The sequence below is a fragment of the Anoplolepis gracilipes genome, chromosome 4, assembly GCF_047496725.1.
Source record: "Anoplolepis gracilipes chromosome 4, ASM4749672v1, whole genome shotgun sequence".
Taxonomy (NCBI): Eukaryota; Metazoa; Arthropoda; class Insecta; order Hymenoptera; family Formicidae; genus Anoplolepis; species Anoplolepis gracilipes.
This window is the reverse complement of record NC_132973.1, coordinates 4,083,472-4,097,522: the sequence shown is the minus strand read 5'-3', so window position 1 is coordinate 4,097,522 and position 14,051 is coordinate 4,083,472. Positions and strand designations below refer to the sequence as shown.

At 30.9% G+C, this 14,051-nt stretch overlaps 4 protein-coding genes across 5 annotated transcripts; 2 read left to right on the top strand and 2 right to left on the bottom strand.

Moving 5' to 3' along the window:
- Positions 1–453: 453 nt before the first annotated feature.
- On the bottom strand, positions 454–3,623 carry Slim (scruin like at the midline). 2 transcript variants are annotated; one of them, XM_072889470.1, is made up of 5 exons: positions 3,368–3,623; positions 2,732–3,193; positions 2,239–2,472; positions 1,609–1,935; positions 454–1,516 (listed from the first exon to the last, which is right to left on the bottom strand). In XM_072889470.1, the coding sequence occupies exons 2-5, from the start codon at positions 3,170–3,172 to the stop codon at positions 1,340–1,342; spliced, it is 1,179 nt and encodes a 392-aa protein (XP_072745571.1). In that variant the 5' UTR covers positions 3,173–3,193; positions 3,368–3,623; the 3' UTR covers positions 454–1,339. The 2 variants fall into 2 exon arrangements, with proteins under 2 accessions (XP_072745571.1, XP_072745572.1); XM_072889471.1 differs by having other exon boundaries at positions 2,732–3,189.
- Positions 3,624–4,454: 831 nt separating this feature from the next.
- Positions 4,455–8,191, top strand: Rrp45 (exosome complex component Rrp45). Its single transcript, XM_072891500.1, has 9 exons — positions 4,455–4,648; positions 4,804–4,898; positions 4,985–5,207; positions 5,281–5,498; positions 5,662–5,889; positions 6,181–6,308; positions 6,586–6,671; positions 6,792–6,903; positions 7,343–8,191. Exons 1-9 carry the CDS (start codon positions 4,583–4,585, stop codon positions 7,360–7,362), a joined length of 1,176 nt encoding a protein of 391 aa, XP_072747601.1. The 5' UTR covers positions 4,455–4,582; the 3' UTR covers positions 7,363–8,191.
- On the bottom strand, positions 7,452–10,652 carry LOC140665403 (tRNA (carboxymethyluridine(34)-5-O)-methyltransferase alkbh8). The gene is made up of 9 exons (XM_072891499.1): positions 10,523–10,652; positions 10,333–10,388; positions 9,969–10,178; positions 9,667–9,898; positions 9,466–9,588; positions 9,191–9,391; positions 8,418–8,800; positions 8,195–8,350; positions 7,452–8,027 (listed from the first exon to the last, which is right to left on the bottom strand). Exons 3-9 carry the CDS (start codon positions 10,107–10,109, stop codon positions 7,452–7,454), a joined length of 1,812 nt encoding a protein of 603 aa, XP_072747600.1. The 5' UTR covers positions 10,110–10,178; positions 10,333–10,388; positions 10,523–10,652.
- A 122-nt stretch (positions 10,653–10,774) lies between these two features.
- Positions 10,775–13,076, top strand: LOC140665405 (small ubiquitin-related modifier). The gene is made up of 5 exons (XM_072891501.1): positions 10,775–10,949; positions 11,093–11,161; positions 11,250–11,327; positions 11,714–11,785; positions 12,651–13,076. The coding sequence occupies exons 1-5, from the start codon at positions 10,935–10,937 to the stop codon at positions 12,708–12,710; spliced, it is 294 nt and encodes a 97-aa protein (XP_072747602.1). The 5' UTR covers positions 10,775–10,934; the 3' UTR covers positions 12,711–13,076.
- The last annotated feature ends 975 nt before the right edge of the window (positions 13,077–14,051 follow it).

The window sequence follows — 14,051 nt, the reverse complement described above, 5'->3', positions numbered from 1 at the left end:
AAATAAAAAGATAAAAAATTAATTAAAAACGAGATATTGAGAAAAGTTTTTAAAATCTTACGTATTTATTCTAAACAATATCAACATTTTGAAAAGTAATTTCCTAATTGTTTCAAGCAATGTATCACGAAGAGTAATTTATAATGTAAAATATGTAAAATATGTGAAAGGAACGAATAATAACAATTGACTGTATTATCATATTTAAGAACCCCTAGAGAAGTTTTTGATCCAACGAACAATTTAGCGAGCATTTATATGATAATTTAGCATCGCCCTTTATTAATAGGCACTGCGGGGACAAATATGAAATGTAAATTCGATTGCTTTCCCAAATAAATACTTTCTAAATAGAATACTAATATCCAAATAATGAAACAGGGGTATAAGTAGTGGAGGATGGATCTAGACACGTTATAACAATCATCCATCCGTGGCAACGGCTGTCTTACTCTGTGTTGTAAAGGCATTCACATCTTTAAGCCCGAAAAATTATTGTTTATACCAATATTTTTACAGACTCGAAAAATATGTGAGGCACAAGTGGCTGATTCAGAAATCGAACTCGGGCCTTTTGCTTTCCGGGCACTTGTTCTTACTATCTGAGATATATCACACTCAGACCTCTTGCCTAATGCCATTTTACACACAGTAAAAAATATTTAAGATAATAACGCACAGTTAATAATATTTCTCGATATTATTCGTGTTTATCATGTATATTTAGATATTGAAATCTAAAGAAATATTTCATCACCACGAATTTGATGATATATTAAAAATTCTTAAAGAAGTAAAAATATAAGTAATTATAATAGTATATATTATATGTACTTATACTTTAGCAAAGGCAGAATGAATAGACTGTACAATGTAATATTAAATAGCTAATGATAAACTATCTCCCTCTTTGACTATATATGTAACTCTTTACATATTAATATATCGATTTTTGAATTATTTGTACATTTTAGACAAGATAATACCGTTATTTGCTATTAATACCATCAAAAAAAATATCAAACAATTTATAACATTGCATATTAAATATATATATAAATTTATAGACTCTTGAGAAAGAGAAAAATCTATTATTTCGCGATTAACGTATTATTATATCACAAATGTAGTAAATGTAGTAAAGAACAATTGTAAAATTATTTCGTATTTCCGTTATTATGCTAGACAAAGTTGTAAAAAAAAGATGCCAGTCGAGAGTTATACATCAATAAATATCGAATAAAAATAATCGAAGCGTAATTACCGCTGTAAAGTGCGCAGAGCGAGCTTTGAGAGAGGTGATCCAAAGATTCGACAGCGTTAGAACAATTGATAGCATTCACCAGTCGTAAAAATCAAGTCTTTGTACGAATTTCAATGGTATGCCAATGTAAAGCAATTTGTCCGGCGAATAGTCTCTTAACGTCGGATAATAATAATTCAATGCTTGCCAGCAGATCTCGGACAGTTTGGGAATCGTAAGCCAAGCAGAATGAACCGCGTTTGTTCTCTGCACCTGCAATAATGAAATCATTATAAATTTTTTATTTAAAAATGTATTTAACATTTAAATAGAATATCCTCCATCTAGAAGGATCCAATAATAACCTTGTTGTTCACTTTGACTATACCGCCGAAAATGTACATGCGACCCTCCGGAGTCAACGCAGCCGAGTGAAAGTACACCGGACACGGCAGGATGCACTCTTTTAAGCATGTCCATTGCAGCGTGCTGAGGTCGAGCCGCCAAACGTCGGAAAATACCCAGTCACCGTTGTAGCCGCCTGATATAACGACTGAGGTGACGCCGCTTCTTTCATCTGTATACTGAACGGAACCGTGACAACGTCGGGGCGCCGGCACCATAGCCTCGTCACTGCCATGTGTGTTCAACGTCCTCCACCTGTTAGTCTCCAGATCGAACGCTGGTATTTCCTAAAATATTTAATTATAAATATATTATATATAACATATATTATACATTATTATACAAACCATTATATTTTTATACAATTAAATTCGATATACATTGTGTATATAAAATTTATCATCAACATACAGAAAAATTATATTATATAGAAATAATAAATTTGTTGCATAGAAAATAATTCTTATTACATAAAAATTATATAATAATGATAATATATATCATCATGTTTTTTAATACTATATCAATATAATAAATATTATGCATATCTAAAATAAAATCTATATATTTGTATATATTTGTTTACTCACCAAAAAGCCATAGGCCTCTGACGAAGTGCCACCACCCAGGACATAGATTATTTTGCCATCAAAGGCAAGCTCATGTCTATATCTTCCATGTGGCTCTGACTCGTCTCTTCCAGAGCAAACATATACTGTCTCCCAGACACCATTTTTCAGGTCAAATCGATGAATGTCACAAGTGTATTCGTAACCGGTGGTACCACCGACTGTGTAGAGATAGGAACTATGATATACCAGGGCCTATTCACAGAAATACATAAGAAATAAATAAAAAATATACACAAATATGATGATTGATAAATGAATTAAGTTCCAATTTAATATTTATGTATACTAGTGTTTCAATTTTTAGTTCTGCCCTGAAAATTTACATTTAAAATATTAACGTATTGACTTATACTCTAGTCTTGCTGAAAATTGTGTTATAAAACCATGCATATATATATATACTTACAATTAATTCAGATTCTGTTTAGTCTTTTCATTCTCGATCAATTACCTGTCCGTACTGGGGTTCAGGTAGATCGCCAGTAGCCGGTACTACTTTCATCGTGCCGTCGTTTACATTGCAGACGTACAGCTGATTGCTGCAACTCTCGCCGAAGGGCACGCCGGTACCGCCGTACACCATCAGCGCGTTGCCGCGGAGTATCACCGCGTTGGATGCCAGCTCGTTCGGCATGTTTTCCTGGCCGGGCAGTCGCTTCCACCGTTCGCTCACCAGGTTGAAGCGCCACAGTTCCTTGAAGAGCGGCTTGCTGGCTACCCACGTCTGATCGTCGCGCATGTCCGGGTCGGTATCGGAGATGCACGGATTGAAGCCACCGTAAGAGTACAGATTTCGATAATCGCACGCGATTCGATGACCACTGCGCGCTTTCGGACGTTCCGGCCCGTTCGACGCGTGCTCCATGAACACGAATGGTTTAAATTTGTACATGTTTCTTCGTCGTCTTTCTACCTTTTTATATGTACGTATTTTATATATATGTATATATATATATATATAAAATATATATATATATATAGATATATATATTCAATTATTATCGTAATGAAGGGAGCAGTTGCAAAAGTTCAGTCTAAGGTTAGATTATGCGTTACTCTTCGGCCGCGCGTTGCGGCCATTTCTAACCTCAAGAGTGTCGATCTAACCTCCCTGCGAACTGTCACCGACGAGGCTCCTTTCGAGGTGGCTCTCCTTTTCTTGGCACGATACTTGAGAATCAGTTCTCTGGATGGACTCTTGGAGAAAGAGTCATCAGTCATTTCGCATTTCGCGTACACGAGCGAGATTCGTGTTGACTGTTTCGTCTTTTTCGCGTCGATCAACACACAATATCTCTTCCCCGAATTTAGATTACATACTACCAACACAGTATATATATATATATATATATATATATATATATATATATATATATATATATATATATATATATATATATATATATATATATATATCTTCTGGGTTACGTTCCGAAATGTCCTCTGCAAGGAAAATTTTACTCAATATAATATACTATACGTTACGTGTACTATATATTTCGAATAAAATTTTCCTCCAACAGTACGTTTTGGAACGTAATCCTGGTAGAGAGCTTCTACTAGATTCCTTGCGATTTGCGATTTATGTTATAGATTACTAGAGTTACGTTCCGAAACTTCCTCCCCGAGGAAAAAGTATTCGACACCCAGATCCTTATTCTCGAAACTGGGAAAAAAGTATCGCATGCGAAAATTACTCTGTGCAATCCTTATACTTTTAGATGCACCAATCAGAAATTGCGTAGTCATTTTCGTATACGATACTTTTTTCACGGTTTCGAGAATGATAAAATAAATAATGATGAATAAATAAATAATAAATAAATAATAAATAATAATAACAAATAATGATATCATTAAGGGTGAAATCACATGATGCGGAATTCAAGTACGGAATAGAAAATGCGTCATAGAAACAGCCAATCAGACCAGAAAAAAATCGCATATGTATGACATTACTATTTTCTATCTTCTTCGCCCTAAATTAAAAAAAATATATATATATATTATTATATGTATATATATTAAAAAAAATATATATATATGTATATTTAATATATGGAAGTCTGTGATATTTATTTTTCCTTTTTATAGTGGAATAGTGATTAACCAATCAAGATAAAAGGGATTAGGTCTTATTTACATTACCGTAACGTCTTCCATCTATATTATTTCAATCTTTCTTAGCTTGATTCACACGTGGTTATTATATGTTATTATTATAAATAAATTGAATAACAAATTGTTCTCTTTGTGTAATATGGTGAAAATTTTAATACTGCTATTAAATAATATTTAAAAAATGAGAGAAATCTTACTTACAAATTGTGAACGAAATTTTGTAAACAAATGTATAGAAGAAGAAACGGTATACATATACTTAATCTATTCTTTCATCTTTAATTTATTGAAATTTTAATTAGAAATATATATTTAGATATAGATATATATAAATTTTATTATAATTTATAAAACTGGATAAAAAAAATTATTTTAAAATATATTTAATATTATATTTCATAGAGATTAGATGGTCGAAGATTATTGCAGCCACGACCAGTGAAGATTTATTTTGGTTCCAAATGGGGATCTTGTATGGTGTCTCTTGGACATACTAAGTAAACTTTATTTAATGATGAATATGGATCATCTCTTTCTCTGTAATAAATATATAGTTAAATATTGAAGAGGAATCTCTTTGCAGAGCAATAGCACAAGTGTCATGTGACATACAACAACCAAAAGCTTTTCGTCCTAATGAAGGCACAATATACATATGTGTTGAGCTTACTCCACTAGCGGCACAGCACTTTGAAAGTGGCAGACCGTCTGAGGCTGCTGTATTAATCAGTAGACAGCTAGAAAAGTGTTTCAAAGATTCAAAATGTGTAGACTTGGAATCTCTTTGTATTGTAGCAGATAAGAAGGTTACTGCATATTAATATTTGATTTTATACAAATATTGTACAGCATATGTTTATATATATTGTTTTGATTCAGGTATGGAATTTGAGAGTTGATGTTAATATCATAAATCATGATGGAAATATGGTTGACTGTGCCTCTATAGCGACACTCGCTGCTCTCATGCATTTCCATAGACCAGATGTTACTTCCACTGGCGAGGAAATTATTATACATCCGGCATCTGAGAAAGATTTTCTTCCATTAACATTGTTTCACTATCCAGTTTGTATATCTTTCATGACTTTTGAAAGGTTAGTCAGGCAATCAAAAATTTTATCTGCTCTTTGAATTTTCATGAATATAAAATAATTAATTTTAATTTTGTTCAAGAATACGTCAATAAAGGTCAGCATTTTCTAAGAGACTATGTATATACTATTATATTTAATAATATAAAATCATTTTAAATTTCAGTGGCAACACTATAATGGATCCAACATACATAGAAGAAAGAGTTGGTGTTGCTGAACTTACTCTTGGCATGAACTCTTATAGAGAACTCTGCAGTTTACATTTCGATTATTTAACGAAAACTATGACAGTCGAGGACGTCATATCCACTGTTTCTAATCATGCGGCAAATTACGCGACTAAATTAGTGCAAGATATTAAAGAGGCAGTATCTAAAGATGTACAATCACGGTATGGATATTACATAATCTCAAGATGTATAGTTTTAAGTTCATGGTTTAAAAAAATATTTTTTAAATGTATAAAATATAACTTAAATATAATTTAAATATAGTAGTTTAAATAATTACAGTAAATGAATTTATGTAAAACAATGCTCTATATTTTTTTATCACTTTTAAACAATTGTGATTCAATAAATTCATTGGGAAAGTAACTTTTTATTTTGTAATTGGGTACTAAAGAGAAAAACAAATTAATTCGTGATTTGTGTAACATTTTAAAATACACTCTATATTTCAGATACAAAAAAGATAATAGCAATGCAAGTCGATTTAAAGAGAGCATTCAAGCAAATAAGATTACAACAATAATAGGTGATCACATTAGTATTAAATTACAAAAATGGGATGCAACAAATATGATAGATGGTATACTTTTATACAATTATATTATTTATATGTAATTAAAATAATTAAAAAATTAATTTATATATTTATTTATTATATATATATATATATATATTACAAAATAAAATTTAAATTAATATAATTGTTCTTATTAAACTGAAATAGAATTAAAATAATTAAAGATAAAATTAATTCTACTTTCTTTATTCTAAATTCAATTTAATAATTAGTTCATAAAAAATGTATATTATTTTAAATATTTATAAACATTTTAATTTATCGATAAAAATGTATATAGATGATTATATGGAAGTAGAAAATGAGAGCAAGAGCCAGATTATAAAACATGAAGAAGGATCTGCTGAATTAGTACCTATTTCTGATGTAAGTATGAATAAAAATATATTTAGTATTAAAAGTAGTTTCTCTCTTAATTTTCTTGTTTGCTTAATCATCAATTTAGTGGCATGAATAGTCGTAATAATTTTCTTAATATTGTTATAGGATTCATGTAAGGACGAAGTAGTGGACAATATATATGAATTATTCACAGATTCGGACAATTCGTGCCATGAGTCGTCGATTCCGGAACAAAAACACATAGTGATAGACTTAGGTATAACGAACAATATATCAATATTTTTTTCTAAAAGAAAAATGAAAGTTATAGGCCAGTGTGATAACAAAAAAAGTTGAACTGATGCTAAAAAGACTGATGTTGAATACAAAACAATCTTTTTATCTTTTATTTTTAATCTTTTAACTTTAATAATATCAAATTATAACTATTAATGATATGATACAATATCATTATATTATCATATTAGTTCATTTAATTTTTCTTTCTCTTTATTGATTCAAGAGTTTATATAAAACCATTTTAAATTAATATTTAAAAACCTGGAGATTGTGTTATACAACAATTTGAAAACTTTATAACAACAAAAGTAATCTTGATGTTTTCGATTAGCTGATAAATGCCATTTAGTGTTTAAGTAGTAGTAAAACTCTACAGATATTTGTGATATTCAACATACTATTTTTATTTATTTCAGTGGATGAAGACAGCGACTAAATTTATGCAGCAATATGTGAGAAAGAGATGTGTGAAATAAATCTTTTAAGAAAATTCATTAGATTTGTGTTATAAGTCTAATTTTTATTTCACGCAATCTCCATACATTTCTCTACAATTACGCACCAATTACCTTGATCGTAATACACTTCCTTAATCATGGCTGCAGATACTTCCGTGCATAGTTTTGTAAGCTCGTTTTCCTGAAATACGTGATAATATCTCAGGAAATGTTCGCCGCTTTTCTTTTTCCAAGGAACCAACATGTCGCTGTGAGCAAAGTTCGTTCTGTTTTCGTGAACCGGCAACGTTAAACCACATTCAGGAATTTTCTTGCATTCGATCTCACTCTGGACAACAATCTTTTCAGCCTCGTCCTTGTTTTTCTTGCCGTATTTCAGATAGAACGAATCCGTGGAATTCTTGCGCTGTTCCATTGCCCATACATAAATCAAGCATCTTCCTGTCGGTCTTAAAACTCGAATCATCTCGGAAATGGCGCGTCGTCTCCGTTCCCGAGTGGACAGATGATGAATCACCGCGATACTGATCACCGCATCCACGGAATTGTCTCTGTATGGCAAATACAAACAGTCGCATTGGAGAACTTCAAAGCTTCGCTTGCGACATATATCTGTTAGTCCGGAACTACGATCACATCCCATCTGAAATAAATTCTTATAGTTAATAACGTTTCGATGGCTTGCTTCGATAAGAGATAACGCTAACATTTTAATGTGTATATATTATTTCATTTTAGGCTTTGTGTATATGTATTCCAGATGATTGAGTATAATTTAAAAATAAAAATTTAAAGATTTAAATCATATACTTTATATATATTTTGATTTCCACAAAGATATTTGCCATTCCCACAGCCCACATCCAACAATAATGTGCCTTCTTTCAAACTTTCAAGAAATTTGGTTACATTAGGCCATTGTTTGTGTCGCGTCTCATTAAAGTGATTAGATATTTCGTCATAAACCTGAGAAAGCAATTTTAATATAATAATAACAAAATATTTTTATAAATTTCAGTCGTAATTTATGCACCTTATGTACATACGAATCTTCCAGTTCCAACGCTGCCTCGGCATCGACAAAAGTAGAGGTATCGGATCTAGTATCACAGTATTTTTTGAAGTTGCAGTAACAGCCACCTCGTCGTACCTTCCTGAAAGTGAAGGATACTCTGATGCCACGTTCCTGCGTTGTGGTTCCGTTCTCCGTTTCAATTACATCAGTATGACGGGGACAGATACCGTGCGTCCACGTGTATCTTGCCTCCCCTGTCATAATCAACAAAGATCTAGCTGGTAAGAGCACATTGATATTTTGATGTTCCTTCTTGAAGTTCATAATACATGCAGAACCCAGTGACAAGGACAATATTGTATCTTCAAAGACGCTATGTGTATCGATGTGCGATGGTATACCTTGAATTGTTATACAATCAGAAATTTTAATGATGTAGCTTATTATTCAAGTCAGCCCATCAATTTTGTGCATATTTACTAAAATTATTCATCACAATAAATTTTTAATACAAACGAAATACAGTAATATGTGAGGTGGTAAATTATTAGTTCAATTAAACTTGATTTAATGATTATATATAGCATATATAATTATATTTAATAATTATGTAAAACATATTTAAATTTATATAATATGAATTAATAACTAAGAAGCCACTGAGAAATCAGTATTGGAAGAATTCACAAAAAAAAAAAAAAATTAAAACATCATTTATTCACCTTGTTTAAAAATTCTTAAGAAATGAGCATATAAAACTTATGGATTGACAAAGATACAAGAGCTGATACCTTGTCCAGGTAGATATTTGTTGATAGTCAGCTGATCATATGTATATTTGTGATTGTATTTGTTGAATAGAGTTTGTAGAAATTTGTAGTCCTGTGGAATCGGCGCAATTGGATTGTCAGGATTCACTATATTTTTGCCATATTCAAATTCATATCCAAAATGCTTCACTTCTCTATGTTTTAACTGCGACGAGACAGATTCTGCAACAACATATATATTTTATATACTTTTTTTCAGATTATCTTTCATTAATTGTATTTTTAAAATATTATACCACATTCGTCCCAATCGAGTGTCCTTAATAAAGTTTCTTCTTGTTCCTTTGTTATAAAATTCTCTATTAATGAAAGACCAGGTGGAAATGTAGAATTAGACGTAACATTATCTATACTAGGAACTAAAAGAAAGCATCATTATCTTATTACACTGCTTTGATTGTATAATACCTCTATTATATTGTTATAATATTGTATACCTGTTTCAGTATAGCATACATATAATGGACCATTTTGGCCTGGAAGCTTAATACGTCCATGAATATAATTATATACACATGTTGCATCTTCCTTTGAATTACACGTTATGAAACAGTACGACTTTCCTGTTGGCATTATCAAAGCATACTTAGAAATCAATGCATCTAATACGCATTGCAATGTTTCCCTTTTAATACCAGTAACTAAACCACCGTTACATATCATCAAGTGCTGTGTAAAATAAAATATTAAATTTAATGATCTAGAGAATAATTTTTTGCAGTAACGTAGTGATATTTACCTGTGTGGGTCGATCTGAGCATTTAATATTCATATCTCTAAGCAGTCTGTGATGAGCACGTTTCTGTTTGCGTGAACTTTTCTTATCCTTCCTTCTTTTATGATCTTCAACTATAACATTTGTTTCGTCACTCGAAGACATAATTCCCAATACTTAAACGTCTTACGAAAAAAATAATTTCATGTCTTATTTTGTTGTTTTATTAAAATACTGCAAAAAGAAAGTTAATTACTTTATTTGACAATCTTTCACTCATAAATATATTATTTAGTAAGAAAAAAATAAATAAAAACGTAACGAATCAATTCAACAATTCGTTAAGTTATAATTATAAAGTTAATATATAAAATTTGACATAGCTTACTTCTTCGCTAGAAAACCTGTAACGTCTTCAAAACAGAAAACCTAACCTGCAAACACCTGCAAATTACATCATAAAATATACAATTAAAACATAGATAAGAGAAATCGCAAAGAAAAAGCGACTCTCTAAAGAGATGTTCGTAAATTTCCTAAAGCATGTGTATCACATACAACATACAACAAACACATACACACAGAGATCTTGTATTGAAGATTAAAGCTCAATATTAAAGCTTGACCAATCAGAAGAAAGAAATTGTAGCTTCCTTTGTTGTAATTGGTCAAATTCCAATTTTTTTATACTTGAATTTTTAACTCCTGACCGCTTTCTCTCTCTTTTCTCTGATACAAGTTTTACGACTTTCCCTAATCTAGCTTGACCTCTGTTCCAACCTAACCTAACTTCTCGCATCGTGAAAAACGGATACGTTTGTGAACGACACTTGACCGTTACGATCTTTCGTTCCCGGCACGCGAGAGAAGCGAGTAGGCTGAGAGTAGGTTGTGAAACTGACAAAAGCTCGGGCGCCATATTGCTAGCTTGTGTTTGGTTAGCGTTTCTGGCGCGTGGTGAAGAAGTTTATTGTAATTTAATTGATAACGATGTCCGACAATCAGGTAAGCAATCCGCGCGATCGGCGATTCTCTCGACCTCGCCACCCACGACTGCGACCGCGAACACGCAGTTAGCGACGATTAATTTTTTACACCGATTTGCCGAGTGTTTAAACTAGCGCTCTAACCTTGCCGTGTACTACTAGGAACAAAAACCCGAAGCCGGCCCAGGCGATGCGAATTCAGAGTACATCAAGCTCAAAGTCGTTGGAAATGTAAGCGATGCATGCTCGAATGTATTTTCCTGAGTGAGTTGCACGAGATGTATCTCCTTTTTTTTTCTTTCTTTCTCTTCTCTTCCAGGACAGCAACGAAATTCACTTTAGGGTAAAGATGACTACTCAAATGGGCAAACTGAAGAAGTCCTATAGTGATCGTGTGGTAGGTTTTATTTTTTTTCCTCGCTTTACGCTAAAACGTGCGCGATTGTACAGAATCGTCTAAAAATAACGTAGAAATGTGAATTAATCCTATAATAAATGTATGTTTGGATATTTGTTTTTAGTTTGCATTTTCAGTAATATGTGTATCAAGCTCTTTCTCAAGAATTGTTTTTATGTGATAGTGATAATTTTTTTTAATAATAAAAACACTGATGTAATTTTTGTGCAAATACTAATTGTTTGAAAAATATTTTTTCCAATTTGTAATAGCTAACTAAGATTTTACGCACTGGATTATAAGATTTGCTAATTTTATTTATTTAAATATATATATATATATATATATGATTAAATTTAATAATGAATTTATATAATTCTATTTAGGGGGTACCTATGACGTCACTTAGGTTTCTTTTTGATGGTAAAAGAATCAATGATGATGAAACACCAAAGCAGGTAATTGTTTAATTTTGATATAGAATCAATAGAAAAAGACAGCAGTCCAAAGTTCTAAAATTCTTTGATATCTTCTGATAATCTTTGATATATTAAAAATAGATTTAAAATTATAGTTTTATGCACATATTTATTTATTTTAATATATTATTTACAACACATTAATAAATATATAATATTTAAATAAATATACACACCTATATATACATATGCACAGGATGCTTCAAAAGCTCGTGGCATGACTTTAAGAAATGATAGAGGAAGGCATAATGAGTATTTCTTGTTAAGTAATATAGGGTCAGCATCGTTTTGTTGCATTTACGTTTGTTTGGTAGACGGCGCGCAAGTATACTCCACACACAACACATCTCATTGCTGGTACAGTGTTTCTTTACCTTTGTAGTTACAGGAATTGCTCAAACTGACTACCATTAACCTGTAAAATTTACAGCATCAAACCATTGATTGTAGGACTCCCTCAAAAATTCCAGGAATAGCACAAACCATGTTGTTTACAGCAAAGATGCCAGATCACTGTGAACTTTGTTTACAAGTCAATAGTAGTCAGTTTGAGCAATTTCTGCAACTGCAAAAGGTAAACAAATACTATAACAGCAATGAGATGTGTTGTCTGCGACGCAAACTTGCGCATCGTCTATCGGCATAACAAAGCAACGCCGACCCAATGTTGCTTAATAAAAAAATACTCGTTATGCCTTCCTCTATCACCTCTTAAAGTTATGCCGTGGACTTTTGAAACACCTTTTATATATATATATATATATACATACACATATGATGTATTTATTTTATTAGTAATACATTAAAGTAAATAAATGTAAAGTAAAATCTGTATTGATTTCAGCTTGAAATGGAGAACGATGACGTCATTGAAGTATATCAAGAACAAACAGGTGGTCATTAATTGAATTAGAAGAGGAGGCTTATTATTTCGTTCTAATATTTCTTAAAGTGAAAGTGACTCGTAACAAAAAAAAAAAAAAAAAGATGGACAAGTTTATAAGTATGCATATACATATTATATACACACACAAATGGTTAAATAATAAGTAATTTTTTTTTTAATTCACGTACGCTATTGTAAAATGTGCTGTCTTACATTCCTGTATCAAAAAGCATCATTGAGGAGGCTGACTAGCAAATCCGGATTATTTTGTAAAACGTACATGCGGACAGTTATGCCTTAACATTGCACACTGTGTCTGTCTTTTTGGTGTGTCATCAAGGCAACTCTCAGAAATAGAATAACTGAATTATCCGCCATTATAAATGCGTTTCACATTTGCAAAATCCTTGTCCATTTGTACTTGTCCTCAAAAATTTTAGTATTTTTCCTTTCTTCTTTTTTTATGTATTGTGATGGATACAGAAAAAAAAGATGTGAATATGGTATAACAAAATTGTTACATTTAAGGTATAATAAAAGTAATTGTAATTGTAAATCTTTTTCTTTTTCAAATAACTCTACAATATTAATAAAAATAATTTGTGAAGCGTAAGTTTAAAAATTTGGAAACATTTAGAAGTGACGTAATATACCTTATTCTTTTAGAAGATTTAGAACATTTTTAGTTATAAGTAATAACATATGTAATGTGCGAATCATTTTTGAGTACTCTTCGGAAATTTGTTCTCTGCGTTTTCGCGTGATTTCTTTTTAATTATCATGTGACTAATTTTTGCAATAAGAGTATCAAATTTATAAAAAGTATGATATAAAAATTATATATAAAATTTAAAAATATGAAAAAAAATATATAGTGGAAAATAATAATAAATGATACAGCTATCATTATTGCCTGTTTGTATTATTTAAACGTGATCACTTAAAGGATAAACATTGTTATTTTTTAATTATACATGGTAGAAATAATAAAACTCGAGATTATTCTTATTTATACATTTAACATGTTCAATAATTATAATCAATTCTCAGATCTTTATTTTATCATATAGGTTTTATATCATAAATTCTTACACACTATAAGCAAAAAAAAAAAAACATTTCTAAAAATAATTTTATAGTTATATACAAATCATTCTTATATTTTCCGAGCATTGACTAATGATGCAGTACATGGCGAGCTATGTATTATTATTATTACATATTTACAATACGAAAGTGCACTCTAAAAAAAGCAATCTTATTTCGCAAACATGTCTAAACATACAGGCAGTTTGGAATCAAATCGATCTAAATTTTATATATTTTATATATATACAGAATGATCTACGCATAACTCGC

Excerpts from the sequence above, each read along its gene's own strand:
- Slim (XM_072889470.1), bottom strand. The coding sequence starts at position 3,172 with ATGTACAAATTTAAACCATTCGTGTTCATGGAGCACGCGTCGAACGGG. Across the intron at positions 1,936-2,238 it reads CAGAGGCCTATGGCTTTTTG|GAAATACCAGCGTTCGATCT; the intron begins GTGAGTAAACAA and ends TAAATATTTTAG. Across the intron at positions 1,517-1,608 it reads TAGTCAAAGTGAACAACAAG|GTGCAGAGAACAAACGCGGT; the intron begins GTTATTATTGGA and ends TCATTATTGCAG.
- Rrp45 (XM_072891500.1), top strand. The coding sequence starts at position 4,583 with ATGAGAGAAATCTTACTTACAAATTGTGAACGAAATTTTGTAAACAAA. Across the intron at positions 5,499-5,661 it reads TCTTTCATGACTTTTGAAAG|TGGCAACACTATAATGGATC; the intron begins GTTAGTCAGGCA and ends TTTAAATTTCAG. Across the intron at positions 6,672-6,791 it reads AATTAGTACCTATTTCTGAT|GATTCATGTAAGGACGAAGT; the intron begins GTAAGTATGAAT and ends ATATTGTTATAG.
- LOC140665403 (XM_072891499.1), bottom strand. The coding sequence starts at position 10,109 with ATGTCTTCGAGTGACGAAACAAATGTTATAGTTGAAGATCATAAAAGA. Across the intron at positions 9,392-9,465 it reads ACTCGATTGGGACGAATGTG|AATCTGTCTCGTCGCAGTTA; the intron begins GTATAATATTTT and ends ATGTTGTTGCAG. Across the intron at positions 8,351-8,417 it reads AAGATTCGTATGTACATAAG|GTTTATGACGAAATATCTAA; the intron begins GTGCATAAATTA and ends TTGCTTTCTCAG.
- LOC140665405 (XM_072891501.1), top strand. Across the intron at positions 11,328-11,713 it reads AGTCCTATAGTGATCGTGTG|GGGGTACCTATGACGTCACT; the intron begins GTAGGTTTTATT and ends AATTCTATTTAG. Across the intron at positions 11,786-12,650 it reads ATGATGAAACACCAAAGCAG|CTTGAAATGGAGAACGATGA; the intron begins GTAATTGTTTAA and ends TATTGATTTCAG.